This window comes from Echinococcus granulosus (genome assembly GCF_000524195.1).
Source record: "Echinococcus granulosus chromosome Unknown EG_S00037, whole genome shotgun sequence".
Classification (NCBI taxonomy): domain Eukaryota; kingdom Metazoa; phylum Platyhelminthes; class Cestoda; order Cyclophyllidea; family Taeniidae; genus Echinococcus; species Echinococcus granulosus.
In genome coordinates this window covers 437,624-452,916 of record NW_020170417.1, presented here as the reverse complement: position 1 = coordinate 452,916, position 15,293 = coordinate 437,624, and the positions used below count along the sequence as shown (strand labels likewise).

The 15,293-nt window shown below is 38.7% G+C and overlaps 1 protein-coding gene across 1 annotated transcript; it reads left to right on the top strand. All coding sequences in view use genetic code 11, as the record gives it.

Moving 5' to 3' along the window:
- Positions 1 to 7,623: 7,623 nt before the first annotated feature.
- On the top strand, positions 7,624 to 14,352 carry EGR_05249 (hypothetical protein; the record flags this gene model as incomplete). The annotated part of the gene is made up of 6 exons (XM_024494498.1): positions 7,624 to 8,101; positions 10,200 to 10,421; positions 11,017 to 11,430; positions 12,034 to 12,182; positions 12,619 to 12,969; positions 14,095 to 14,352. 6 exons carry the CDS (start codon positions 7,624 to 7,626, stop codon positions 14,350 to 14,352), a joined length of 1,872 nt encoding a protein of 623 aa, XP_024351119.1.
- Between the last annotated feature and the right edge of the window lie 941 nt (positions 14,353 to 15,293).

Sequence of the window (15,293 nt, the reverse complement as noted above, 5' to 3'; positions counted from 1 at the left end):
TGAAATAGGAAAAATTGGTCCAAACATGGTTGGCGGAAGAATAATCTTCGGTTAATCTAATTTTTTGACGATTTGGTTATGCATTTTTCCTTATTGACGCATTATCCCGACGACAGGAGGAGCTGGTAAACCATCTATCTGACATATGTTAAAGTCAGTTTTATCTGAAAAAGATGATTGGACATTTATTCTCTAGACCTAAGGAAGCATTAATATTCATAGGGTGGATAAGTAGGAGCGTGGGGACTAGTTATTTTTGATTCTACTCGTGCCTAGGTTCCATCAACATCTTTACTTGAGATTATCACCTATCACCATAGTGTTGGCTTACGCGACTCGCTCAGACGTAATTTCATCCAGTACTGTTTGCGAATAGGCTCGAAAACTCCTAACTTCGTTTGACATTGAAGTTGTGGAAGTATCCTTTATAAAAAAGTGGTTTTTCATTAAAATTATTCAAAAGGGACCCATATTCCTGGTTTGTTGTACATCATCTTCGTATTGATGGTCTTAACCGATAAACGTATTAACTAGACTAGGCTGCAGTCAATTTTGGAGGCAGGAGATTTTGCGGCGCATTTTTTCTCTTGTGACTAGCGGAAACCTTAGAACTCTAGAGGTAGGCCAGGGGGTAGGCAGGTGGGCGGTTAAACTTCAAAGGCCTATCGCATCCCGCCTTATCTCACCGCTCTGGCTCTATCTCTCACACCCTCCTGCGAAGGATACAACCTCAAGGGGCCGGTCAGATTTCAAGATGTATCAAAGATGTGGAGGTGGATACAGGTAGAAGGCAGAAAGAGAACAAAGGCACCGCACTCGGAGTTTATAAACGTCAAAATCAACACTTACCAAACATAAAGGTACTGACCGAACGCAGTTTTGGTGGTATGCCTCTGTGATTCTAGGGGAGTGAGTGAGATCAAATTTTGTCTATGTGAAAGACCGAAACTAAATTCATTTAAATACGAACAGAACTTGAACCTGAGGTTCATGAGCAGTCGTTTCATTTCTTTTGTGTATCTTAAGAGCTACGGTGAATGGTATAATAACTGCATTTGCAATCGGATCGTTTAAAACTGCTGAGAAAGTCTGCATACATTCAACAACTTAGAGATATAAACACATGTAATGCATTCGTTGTTTTGCTTTTCTACGTCCGGATTAGGAAAACTGTTTAGAAGAGATAATCTTTTATTAACTATGGAAGAATCAGGAATTGTCACCCCTCCCCCCCCTCTTCCTCCTTGAGGAATGAAGACGCCCTCTCAGCCACGAGGCTGAGCCCGTCTACCCGATCAGATCATGAAATTTTGCTTTTAAATAAACATGTTTTATATATGAATCCTATTTTTGACAAAAACATTGCATTACCATTTGCGAGTACTCGGAAGTGGGACGAACTTCACCCTCTTACTGAGTCATGCACGGATGACTTTAAAAAGACCATGTTAATGCAACAGCTATGGTCTACTCTGCTGTCTCAATTGACTACAGTTATGTCCACGAAAGATCTCTCAGCAGATAAACGGGAACAAGAAAATAACTTAGGTGAATGGGTTAGACAGATGAAGTTGTCACACCCTCCTTTGGTTGAACTCATCTTAGCCCTAAGTTTGGCAATTTTTGGGCTAAATACATGGCCGGATAACTTGCACAAAATGTGTGTACATACTTGAGCATTTACTAGCCATTGATACAGGCAGTGGCACAAGGTTTAACTGTGAGAGGCTGGATAGCAAGTGATAGCAAAGGAGTTCAGAATATAACAAAGTAGCAGATAATTTCATGTTTACTATCTTCAAGTGCCATTAAGTGTCACTTCTGTAAGGAACGTAAAGTAGCTGCCACAAGTGTAATATATTTTGACACACTAAAGGAATTCTAGAAGTCCAAATACCCCTCTTAATAAGGGAAAAGTATCAAAGAAAAAGCTGTTACTAATTTACAACACTCCCTACCAAACCGGTAGACAAATAAGTGGGAGGGGTCATGCGTCAAGGTGGTAGTTTGGGCCCGATAATATAACATATTTTCATGATGGGACACTTAAATAAATAATTTATGCATATGGCAAAAAAGTGTCAATAGGATGTTAAAGGGGTAAATATTCTCCCATTGTAAACAATAAATAATTTATAAATTTGTCATTTGTCTTTTCTGAGGAGAATAATTCAGCAAATCAAGAATAGGGCCAACCAGATTGTCGGGTGGATCTAATTCTGGGACGTTGCTCTCACTTTGGCCAGCAAAGCATCTAAAACATGTCTCAATCCAACAGCATTACTTCTATACACTCTAGAGATCTGAAATGCTGACTATGGTGGAAGTACTCTAATTCGTCCTCCTTGCAGACATAGGGATTAATAAAACTGAGGCCCATGTATGCAGGAGGCTAATCCGAGCTATTAGGTCAGTGAGCATTGCCTGCACTGTAGCTTACCTAAGCATATATTTTGCCCTAAGGAAGGAAGGTTATTGAATAGGCATCATAGGAGCGCTAATAAACTAAGAAAAATGCCTTGCACTGTGAGATCAGTCAAATGAGTTGATAGGTTTGGGGCTTTCATGGTTTACTTTTAACAATGTCTAATTATCTTAGGAAAAGCTGCATTCCTTAAGTCTAGCTCTGACTTAGAAAAATGTAAATTCAGCCTGCCCTTTGTATGCGGCTTTATTGTACCCGTATTGTTAAACAATATTCTTGCATTTTTCCTTGTTACAAGAGATCAGTTTTGGATTTAGTACAGGAGGCTGTGCCACAGTTAACGGGGGGGAACCGTGGAAATAAAGTAGGGGCAAAACCATTCAGAAGGCGTAACTCTTCGTCTGTCCTCAATATTGTCGTCTGCCAGACAAGCGAGCAAGCAATTACATGTTCATTAGGGTGTGAATTTAATTTAAAGACCTACTAACTAGTCCTGTAAGACAGCAAGCATGCGAGAGAGGGAGGAGGGAGAGAGGGAGTGAACATAATATGGCGATCAGGATAGCCCACAGCCTTTGCATAATTCGTAGCCATCCAATCGCCGGCGCGAGATCAAAGGTGCCGCCAGTGGCCACATCAAAGAGAGAAGGTAGAGGGGGAGAGAGAACTGAGTGCTGGATGAGGGGATCAGACGAGGGGTCATATCCGTTCACCAGCGCCACCTTCTCCATTACCTAATAATAAAATTGCATGTTTTGCCTGTGGATGCCTGCCCCAGAACGTGAAAATCTTGCGACGTTGCAAAACCGGTCAGTGACCTCCCCCATTAGGGGGGCTCTGGAATGCACATTTTTTGAAGTATCTTCTTTTTGGAGGCATTAATACTCTTTTACGTGCCATTAAAAGAACGGCGTGAAGTGATGTTAGTGCTGAATTGGATTTTAAAAAGCAGTCCAGTTTCTGCGTTTTAACAATACTACTTACCTTGGATCAAATGGTTTATTTTGGCTAAGCACTTTGTTCAACGATTAATTTTGTCAACAGAGCTGATTTCTCACGATAAATCTAGCATTTTGAACTATCAGATTTAAAAATGCGGGTCTAATATCTCAAGCCTGATTACTTCAAGGACTTAAGAAAAGCCTATTTATTTACCCAAAATACTAAAAAAAAACATGATTTTTGTCATTTCCTAATTTTCAATTAATGGAAAGAAATATTGAGAATTTTGAATTTTCGGAAAGACTGAAATCTGCAAATTTTACATTAAAATGGCAAGTTTATTTAAACCTGTCAAGAAAACTTATTTTTTTACCTTACACAGATTTGTTCGGTATCGCCTTATTGGGGGAGCAGAGGGAGGATAAAGTCAGTCCCATGGCTGACAGGACATTGTTGATACCCGAGGAAAAGGAAGAAACTCTGCTCCGCCTTGAAACTATGATTGTGAATTTCCACTTTACAACAATACAAGCCATCTACCCCTAATTAGTCCTCTAAATCCAGGGAAGTGATACCGACACCAAAAGGACAATCAGTGATATTATACAAGCAACGGTTATCATAAAACGACTTCGACTTGACCTTATTGTTGTAGCAAGTTGGAGAGATGCTTATAACAATATGAGTAGACAGAAATAGAGTAAAAGCTCCAGAAAACAATACGATCACAAAATTTTCCCGAACAATAAAGTAGTCCCTTTATTAACCAGCATTGATTCTTTCTATTTCTCAAACTTTAGAAGAATATTTAAGTCTGAAAGGAACGCGCACATTTAGTGTACAAATAATATAAATATTCACTGTGGGAATTCAAAACATTTACTTTATCGAGGATTCCCACAATCCAAAAGCCCAAACTTTTGCACCGTTAGATGCACACCCATGAATTTTTTTTCTACCCTGTTTCAGAGTTATAAATTGAAGGCCTTCCAGCTTGTATCCTTAATGGTGCCATTCTACAAAACTTCAGGGTTTGTGAACATTTATCACATATTATCAAGCATAATTTGCTTGATAAATTGTTACTGCTAAATACAGTACAGGATATACAAAGATGAAAACAGCGTTATCTTTTAAACAGACAAATGCATAACTTTTGAAACAAATTGGCTTGTGGTCCTTATGCTCTGTTGTGTGGCCTTTTTAAGGTTTTATCTTTAAAGATTTGTAACAAGGGCCATGCTTTTTGGTGAACAGACACTATTAGATATACAATAGCCCCATTATAAAAATATTTTATATGTGCATTACAACCTTAAAACACATTTAACTTCCAGAGTTTTCGAAAAGTTGCGATAAGCCAAAATAGTGATAGTGGAATATGCTACTTGAAAATGCACAAAAGGCCCGCTGGGATGCTATTATTGTCCGAGGGTCAATTCACAGGGTGGAAGTACAGTCCGTGCATAAAAAAGTGTCCCAGTGGTTAAGCATGGTTAGTGAAACAAACTACACCCCACTGCAAATGCGATATCCCATTATCAGCGCAACCTTTTCTGACATCAGATATTTTGTTAAGGAGTTTAATCCTTAAGTGTAGTTACCTATTTTAATATTTTTGTTTCTCTTTTACAAAGTATTTTGGAAGTTTTCTAAAGATTTAGAGTTCGAGTTTAGAGAATAAGTTAGGCTCAAAATGGTGTAAAGGTTCAAGATATTGCACGATATTATTATTATTTATTATTATTGTAAAGTCAGGACTTTTTCTATAAACTACCATTTTAGTATGCAAAAATGATTTTTAAACGTTTCTGACAAGTCTTGAAATAAATTTTAATCTTAATCAATCTTACATTTTTTCCTTTTCGAAGTTTGATAAATGCTACAAAATTGTTGTCGAACACGAAGCAAGGGTTTATATCGCTTAGAAAACACTTACACGTTAACCTAAATCTCTAAAAATTCAAATCAAATCAAAATATATTTAAAGTTGGGTTAAAATCACGCTTATCTGAATGTTGAAGAAACCTTCAAGAGGCGTCTGGGAAAGAAAACCAAGCGTAGAAGCAATCTGTGGCGAATCTTTGGGGTTAAATTAGCATAAAGTGCGACATAAAGGAGATCCGACAAAAAAGTACAGTCTGCTCCTAAATGATCATTTTTCAGTCATTTATGGAGCAGTGTATCGCTACAAAAATTTTATGCAAAAATATTGGAACACGTGTAAACCCATCAAATGGATACAAAGCGTATCGCTTCATCCTCCTTTTCTTTCAGATTTCGATATACAACGTAAATTAGGTCAGAACTACAGATTTTATATTTTATCCTAAAAAATGTAAATTTGACAAACTCTTGCGCTAATTTGAGCATTTAAATACTACACTTCAAGTTATTTGAGTAGTTATGCTAAATGGCAATGTAGCCTCGTAATTTACTTCCCTCATCACTGCAAATTCATCTGTTCCTTAAACCGAATTTTTACTCATGTTCTGAAGAATTTGAGCCACATCAAGATATTTATAGCATTGGTCACTGGATGGACCTAAGTATACTATAGGACAATATGGATACCATTATGAGACAACATAACTGAAAGATCAAAGGCAGCAGAAAGTGCTCTAACGAAATAAAGAAGGGAGACATTAAACGGGCATTTCGCAACACTTGTTCCAATAAACCGGGAACGCATTTTTAATGATTGCTTTATAGCACATGCCACTTGAAACAGACTTACAGATGGTAATGCATAAATGTCCAATTTTTTAAAACTAAGTCCGCCCGTAGTAAGCAAATCATGTGGTTATAAGGCATGAAGAGCCACAAATCGGGTAGTCAGTTCTATCGATATCATTCCTTCACCAATGCACCAGTTATACAACTGGAAGCAAAAATGGCGAAACTGTGAATATTACGCACAGGATTTGACTTACAGGAAGTACATAGATAATTACATGTGAATATAGTGAGGAAATATACGGAAAAGGTCTTTTCATTGTGTCACAAGTTAAAATTGCGTCGAATATGCATTTGGCCAGGTTATTAGGACTTTGTCCAAAACACTTCATATTTTTGCTTATATTTAGCAGTTGAAGTACGCCACTAAAGGAGAGATGGTAAAAAAGAACTTCTGGTTAAATGGACCCTTTAATGATACCGCTGATGATTTGTAATGAGGTCATAGACATTTGCCGAATCACTTTAGATTTTACGCTATTTTCTTCAAGGCATGATTAAAAGATTCACGCGTTGCGATTGAAAAAGAGTTTGAAGCACCGCCTATTTCATTCCTCCCACATGATATCGTACCGAAATTTCAAAAGTCCCTCCCATTCTGATGTCAGTTTTTGATACTGATTTCTAATTAGTTATTTAAATGTCAAAGTATCATTAAATACTGTCCATATGAGGAAACATGAACTGTGTTCGAAGCAAGCATACGGCTCCACTCCTCCTAAGAACAAAAATGTGACAAATTGTAGACGTATACAGATAAAAAGAAGGCAGAATGCTTTGAAGTCAGTCGGAAAGAAGGAATAGAAAACAAAACCCCAGCAAAAGCAGAATGGAATTCAAATTTTCACCAGCTTGTGTGGGAAATCACTTTGATCTTTGCGCCGAGGTATTTCCTCCCTATTCTAGAAGGCAAAAGGAAGACAGGCAGGAGGGATGGTCGGATGGACGTTTGCACATGGGTGTGTGTACGTGTGTTTGTGTGGTGTAAGTGTGTCATTTTATTGGCCTAATTGTCTGTTATTAAGTCGCGACAGCTTGCTGTCGCACCCTTCCTTTGAAGTCTACTCTCATTAGAAGACACTAACATCTAGATTATAGTCGTTACAACTTAGCAGAGCATCCACTTCCCCCTCTTTGTGTTCATCACATTCTACTCTTGATGGACGAAATGCCACCACTGATTTATAACATGTCTGTGAGATTATTTAAACCAATTCTCAGTAGTTGTCTGAATTTAGGATAGACAAACGAGGGAAATAAGTTCTATTTTGGTTTTTAAAAGCTCAACTCTTGTAGTCCTATTTATTTATTGACTTCCTGCAAATTTACTCAAACCAGAATGTGTGACAAAAGTGCTTGGGGTTAACTCCAAAAGGACCACAACCTGATTGGTTGTTGGGTTGCGTGCTTGCAGCACCTACGCATATTACACACACGCACACATATGCACGCACCCTCAGCACCACATATAAGGCGGATGGTGGTGGTCACAAGATCAAGACAAACAGCAAAGCAACAGCATGACACCGATAAGCCTCACATTCGCACTCACTCTGTTCCTCATCTGCACGATCCCCACGTTTGGATCAGTGATCCCTCTTACCTCCACGACATTTCATCGCGATGAAAATAAACAATGGATCCTTGCAGGTCTCTCCCTCATTCGCAGACTCGATTGCACCCACGTGACAAGTATCAGTCGTCAGGACTGCGTCAAGATACGTGTCTCACCGGCCTCTAGATTTGTCGCCTACGTAGCAACGCTGGAACACAAGGGATTGCAGTACCTTGTGATGACCCATCCAGAGGTAGAGGAAGACGAGGGGGAGGAAGTTAAGCTGCCAGCGCAAGGAGGGAACTTAACAGGAGTTTTGGTGCTTGATCCCCTCGCGGATCGCGCCTTTGGACATCCTCTTTTCATTTTCCGTATTGTCGCTTTTGCTGGCAGCCGGGAGGAACAGTTACGACAGTGTTTGGACCATCGAGGATTAATGTACAGTACGTGAAGTCATTTGGAAGCTTAAAGTTTTCACCCATTCACCGGCTGATTTGAGAAATGGGAAGTAGAGGGATAAATATAACACTGAATCATCATCCAACTGTCTAGGTGACTAATATAGTTTCCACGATTGACTGTCTCACAAAAATTTTTGAACATCTTTTGCTTGATTTTGTAACAATTACTACCGCTCCGACAAAAACTGTCCTTTCTTAGTCCTCCGAGAACTTTTTAAAACTTAGAGATATTCGAATTAATGGTCGTAGTAGGCATACATGGTCCTCGGTATCCTTATTACTACTTAACCAGAGGTTTAAGCAACATGTTAACACTTTGTCCATGTATCCTCTAAAACAGCAAATGACACAGAAGTAGCCTTTTTTTTTAGAATAACTACTACTTTTTGATTTATTCTACCTTTACTAAAAAAAGAATAACGATTGCGGTAAATGTTTCGAAATAAACAGAATGTTAATTCAGAGTAATGGGGACTGAGGAATTCGTCTGTTGAATGATTGCGATTTGTAGCCGTGAATTAAAGTTCCTGAGAGTAGCATAGGTCAAAGCGTTTGCACCGATGGGTACCTAAACGAGACATCTGTCATACACCACAAGCCTTACTATTCCTCCGTGTGATTCGCGTCTTCAAATGTTGCGCCTAAGAATCCCGTTGGATAAAAGTGACTTTTTTAATGCAAGTAGGGCATGAACATCTCCAGTGATTTAGAGTCAAACTGTATATGATATTAATTCTTCTAGCCTCCTCTTACTAAGAATTAAGTACTAAATGTGAAGTGTTTCTTTCGAATTTATCTATGTATATCAGCCACACTGAACGATTGCTATCATTAATTGCAATAAGAAGATACAGAAATGCTAGATTTTAATAAATATTGAAAAAACTTTGCCTTTTAAAGAGTACTTCTCAGAGTCAATTGTCTCGGTGATCTAGACCCTTTTTATGTAAAAAACGATTCTGCGAAATCTTCCTCTAGCTCTTTACTAGAGTTTTGGCTCCCTTTTGTCATCAAAGTGAAGCCAGAAAAAGGAGGATAGGGAGGTACCTTTGAAGGACCAACCCACACCGTGTACTACACAAAGAAGAAATGTGGAAAAAGGCAGGCTTTTCAAGTTGAGCGCGGCATAGAGCCCTTGTTGTGTGGCCGAATGCCAAGTCAATTAGGGTAGCGTTTCTTTTTTAAACAGAAATACGGAAGCGCGCCTCTCTTTCATATGTTCCGATAATATTGCAAAGAAAACATTCATCAGTTTGCCGAACAAACTACCAACCAAACAGCCCCTTGCTGGTGAGGCAAAATATATATATATATCTTGTAGAAATTCATGGGAAATTTTCGATCCAGTTCTCTTTTTCGCAATCATCCCTAAACGATTTGGTATTCACTACTTCTACAGCATTAAATATTACCATCCAGAAAGGTTTACATTTTGTTAAATTTATTGGGGAATAGCTGAGAGTCACCTACTCGTTAACGCGGTCGACAAAATGATTGACATTTTGACATCGGCAAGCATGACTGATATTGTCAAAAATGGTGAAAAATGTAGTTTCTTTTACCTTATTCATGATACGACCCTTTGAGTGATGGACATTTCGGATATCTGTTAAATTTTACTGATATCTGCAAAAAAATAAAATAGTGGTTCAGGGTTTAGTTTATTTGTTTCCTTGTTCAGTGGCGGATGGATTATGCTTGCATGCTTGAAGCTGTAAGATAATCATTAGCCGTCTGATCTCAACTAGCCGACATGGAGGGGAAAATTTAGTCGAAATGGACACCTACACACGCACGCCCGTACACATATACACAGCGGAAAAAGAACGTACCAACTGTTGGAGATCGGACAGTTAGCGAAATAATCTAATTATCCTGTCTGAGATGTCTAATTCTCCTTGAAGTCGGTAAGAGCCGAACCTTCATTTTGCCAAAGCGTTTAGAAGACCGCATCCCCTAATTTTCAGTCTTGTTATTACCACTGAGTGTCTTGACTGCTAACTGTATAGGCTAGTATGCATACACACTTTCCATTAACATCAAAAGTAAAGTTAATTTATCGCTTTTTCTTAACTTTCAGGAAGTGAGTGTATTCATCAAGAGGTCAAGTCAGGTTGCCCCCATGTTTTCCTCTCAGCTGGTCAGCTTGAAGAGGATTCTAAATTCCCACAGGTTAGTGGGGTGTGCGAATATCAGTTCCTACCGCGAGTCACCACCACCGACTCAACAAAGAACCTTCTACAGTGTGTCCCACATGCAGCGCCCTGTCTTTCAGCCCCTCAACATAGGCAGAGACGCAGACGTAAGTCACCATATGCTCTATTAATATCTAAGCATTGCAGCCCACAAAACTGATTGGCCAATCTATAGTTGCACCAATAATCCTATTGGTAGATTTAATTTCTTCCTTTATTGGTCGACCAGGACTGGTGCTCACCGAGAGCATGTCTGGTTATAAGCTAATAGACGTAGAGAATTAAGCCTTCGTATAGACTGTTGGTCAAACAGTCTAGGCTGAACTTCGGTTAATCAAACAATGGCATTTGTGGCGTTTCACAAAAAAATGATGAGCAATTCAAAGTATTAACACGGCACGTACTAAACAAATAATCCTGTTGCACCTTCAGAATCCCTTTAAAAAAGTCTGGAACCTTTTGAAGAATAAAATTGTGCGTTGAGATACTAAAACGAATTCTTGTGATTTACGTAGTCCTTTCAATAGTACAAAAATAAAGAGTATGAGGGATTCAAAATCTTATGTGAGGGTGTTGTTATGTCATTGCAAGCCCATGCAAACCACCTGTAAAGCCCAGCGTTCTTTTGAAGCAATTCCAAGCAGAATAATGTCTTCTCTTACTCTAATTTTATCCAAACGCCTTATTTGCTTGCGTGCATAGGGCTTCATCGTAGACGTGTACTCGTGCCAGCATATCTGCACGAAAATCTCATTTGGAGCAGTGATCCACAGTGGATCAATCCCTTGACTAGACGCGAAGTCGGCAATTCCTTCCCACCTCAACGACCCATTCGTCTTACAACTGTGTCTTCAAAGTTCAGCCAGTATTCATCGAAACCCGATGATGGTGCCATATGCTCTCCGTACGACCGGTGTGATTACGCGTTGTTATTATCCAGTAGACTTGGAGAAAAGGAACACATAGACACCTCAATCAATAGGAGGCAACAGAAACGACATCTGATAGACAAAATGCGCTCCCTGGGCTTCACCGCGAGTTACCTCTCCGTATTTCCGCCCGAAGAGAGACCACCTACTTCGTATCATTTCTTTGACATTCCTGTCAGGCAAAAGGGTAAAATAAATAGACAGTAGATGGATTTTTATCGCTGCACAAGCATAAGTAATTTGTGAATAAGCATTAAAAACTGAACGAAAATTCGTCCCTTATTTTAAGGAAATGAGTAGAGTTGGAAAAAGGGTAAAATTTATTGCACAATGCTGAATTAGATTTACATTGCTTTCTTGAGAAAAGCATTTGGAATTGTTAAAAAATAGGTTTACCAAGAAACTAAATGTCCCCCTACTTCATCATTTCGTACCTGATTGTTAACACTCTTACATTCAAAGGCAGATGCAAATAACCAAAATGGGACTTTAGAGAATTTATGCCTACCTTAAGCTATTTAAGCATGAATAGCTATTTTTTTGAAGCAATTTGATTAGTAGACTTTCATGTATTCAAATCCGGGCCTTGACAGTAACGCAATTAAATTAATGATTAGATGTCAAAAAATTCAAAATTTTGAAATACCATTGTTTTAAACAAAGAAAAAATTATGATTCATGCTTTGAAAAGGTTTTTCAAATTCATTTTATCAAAAAGCAAGAGAGACAATTTACAGAACATGGCTCTCATTTAAAGTGCTTTAGAATTCTCAAATTTGGGACATTTTAGCAACGCCAAAAAATATATCAATCAAGGCAGCCTTCCGTACCAGAATGCAAAAACTCTGTCACACACCGCGTTGCGTCTCAACCTTATTCCTTTACTTAAACAACTTTGTCCTTCCGAATGGCGACATGCTTGTTGGAGGCGATAAACTTGTAAGTTTCCTGCTACTGATTTGCAGTTAAGTAGATAGGAAAATGTGTCCAGATTAACAGCGTCACTTGATTTCCTAAAAATTGTCAAGCAGGTAATATCACAGGGATTACTTCCTTTCCTACTAGGTGCATTGCCATCATTAACTTAAAATCGGTCCCTATGGCATTGATTTGGTGTTCATTAGCGCCGAATATACTTTAATGAAACAAAATCGTATCTTGTAGCACTTTATTCATCGGATTTTCTTGGAAGTTAGCACAATTTCGAAATACATCTTTTAGGTTCTTAAAACTACATTTCTTAGGAAATGGATTAGCAGAATCTAACGCGATTTGTTTCGCTTTGCTCATAATTTCAGTAGAATTTTCGAACAACACTTAACTGATTAAAGTGGAGCCATTTAGTTGGTAATTTCTATTAAACTCACACCTTCAGATAAGCCCAAACGAGCGCTACAGCGTGTCAGAATTGCTGTCAGATCTTAGTGGATGTCAAGCATCTCTAGTTTTCGCATTGGTGGACCAGAATTTCGGTGGAATTCTGCTGGAAGGTCTAAAATCACGACCGACCGAATTCACTAATCTGGTTCTTCTCAGTGCCACGCGGCAGGCGAGTGCGCTGCGGACGGAGCAGATGGCTGTGGAACGACCGCCTCAAGGGTATTTCTATCCTCATCACTACGCTTATCGGTTGGGACACTATGATCTCTATGGGGTGGAGGATCTTCTAACTTATGCGGTAGAAAACCTGCCACTATCCCAAATGATCGTTGGAGATATTGAGGAAGTGAGTTCTAACCCTTTAAAAAGTTTCAAGTTGCCAAAATCAGCCACTTGAAAGATTATTTTGATCGGTAGTTAAATTACCACGACCACTTAGTTAGGGACCAATCAAATTGAAACACGCGCTTCCTATTACTAAAGGAAACCACATTTGAGGCGTTTAAGAACCCACTTTAATGAAATCAAGCACACTGGAACAGTAAAACAAGTGCGTTAGTCGACAGTAAAAACAGGTGATTACTTAAAATAGCGTCAGAAAATCTCATTTTCCCTTACAGTAATATTGTACTGTGATTTTGCTTTTTTATTTCAGCGATCGCTTTGACCCAAACATAAACAAGCATTAAATATACAGCGCACAATTTCCACTTCACTTTTCTAATTTTATTGAGGATATTCAAAATATTGTCAATTTTGACCAAATTAGTAATAGCAGCTGCAGCAGTTCATGCGATTGTTTATAGAAGCAATTACTTGTAACAAATGCGCTCTTTAAAATAGGAAATTCTACCCGCATGCCACGAATCGTTGTAGCCGTCCGGGTCTTTCCTGACGGCATAAAGCCACAGCAGTATGGCTCAAAATACGTTGCTAACACGCAGAAGGACTGAGTTGCAACCGGTGTGTCCAAAGGCTGTGTAGGTAGACGAAAGTGCAATATGCAGTGTCGAAAGTTCTCTTACAATCAAACACTGAGTTAAACAAACTACTAAAGCATTGCATCATGGAACTTTAAAGCGTAAACTTCGGGAAAAACTAGATTGCAATCAATCTTGCTTTGGGAAGATTGAACGATAATCTTCGTATTTGTAGCCGTTGACGAAGCTACTATGTATTTTAGCGCTGGCTACCTGAATAATTCATTCCTACTTTTTGTGGGAATAAAAGAGAATTATTTCAATCATCTAGCTGAGTGGTGTTAAGCAGAGCAAGTTTTGCGCTGTTTACATATTGTCAAATTATTTCATTCAAAAAAATACAAGGGGTAGGTATTAGTGAATAGAATAATAAATCCTAAAAGTGATAGATCGCTTTCAGCACGACACGTAATTTTGTTACTAACAATTTCTTTTACTAAGAGGTGCTTCCTCATCTAAGTCAAGAACCACAAAATTTTTTGCAATTTCAGCAAGTAAAGTTTCTTTATCCACACCTGGAACTGGGTTCATTCTATGGTAGTCGAGTACAGGCCCACGCATCAAGCCTATTCACCAAACCCGTGGTCATTAATCAACACGAGGGCGGCTTCCTTCAAGGCCATCGGGGCGGTCACGGACGTGTCTTTAACTCGGCGCCGCGCAGCTCTGTTGCAGGCTGTGTGAGTCTCTCACCTGTTGACTGGCTGCGAAATTATCTTCCTTCGACGGAACAATCACAGCGGCATTAATTGTATTCCTTCTCGTACACGGTCATACACTTTCGCACAGAAACGCACATACTCAAACGTTTCATACCACAGAAGAAGGTCCGATTATTTTACGTTTATGTGGAAAAAAGTTAAGCTTTCAAGGGATGAATCCATTGTACATAATAAATTATGCATGTATGAGTGGTTCTCCTTTGAAATCAATCAAGTGAGAAGGAGGCAACTGCGCATTTGATAAACATACTACCGAATTATTGTAAGCAACAGTGTAACAGCCCGGATTAAGATTGTGATCGTCAAAACGGGTGGTTTGGGATTTTGAAGTACCGAATAATTCAGATACCTTTATAATGATTGCTTAAAAAAGGTGTATATTGTGTAAAATTAAATTTGGTGTGTCAAATTATTTAAGTGTGAAAAAAATATATAAAAGTTCTATGGTTATTTGTAAGGTATTTTAATGACTTAAATAAAATCCATTGTAGTTTTGCACGGCATTTGCCATTTTATCAGTGGGGAAGGTGGTGACTTCCATTCTGCATTCACCTGAAGATGCATACCCACTACTTCTGTCGGATATTTGGACTTCAGCTTACCAATCATCTAAAGAAATATTTGTAAAAAGAACTTTACTGAGGCAGTAAAACACCCATTTGTCCTTTCAGTGTTTCATCGAAGACAGGTCAAAGTGTTGACAGAACTTTCATTGATGAAGCACCAAATCAATGAAACACCAGGACGTTATATTTCAACACCTTTATTGTTGAGAGGGATTGTCGTGAATAGGGTTGATTGCTAAAACGTCAAATTAATTTTATTTAATGAATATTAAATGGCTTTTATTTTCGACTCTGACCTTTAATGTTGCCACAGCACCGGAATTATGGGTGTTACTGAAGCTGACAAAATTCCGATCAGTTTTTTGCATTTCTTTGGTATAATAACCAGATGGAAAGATGTGT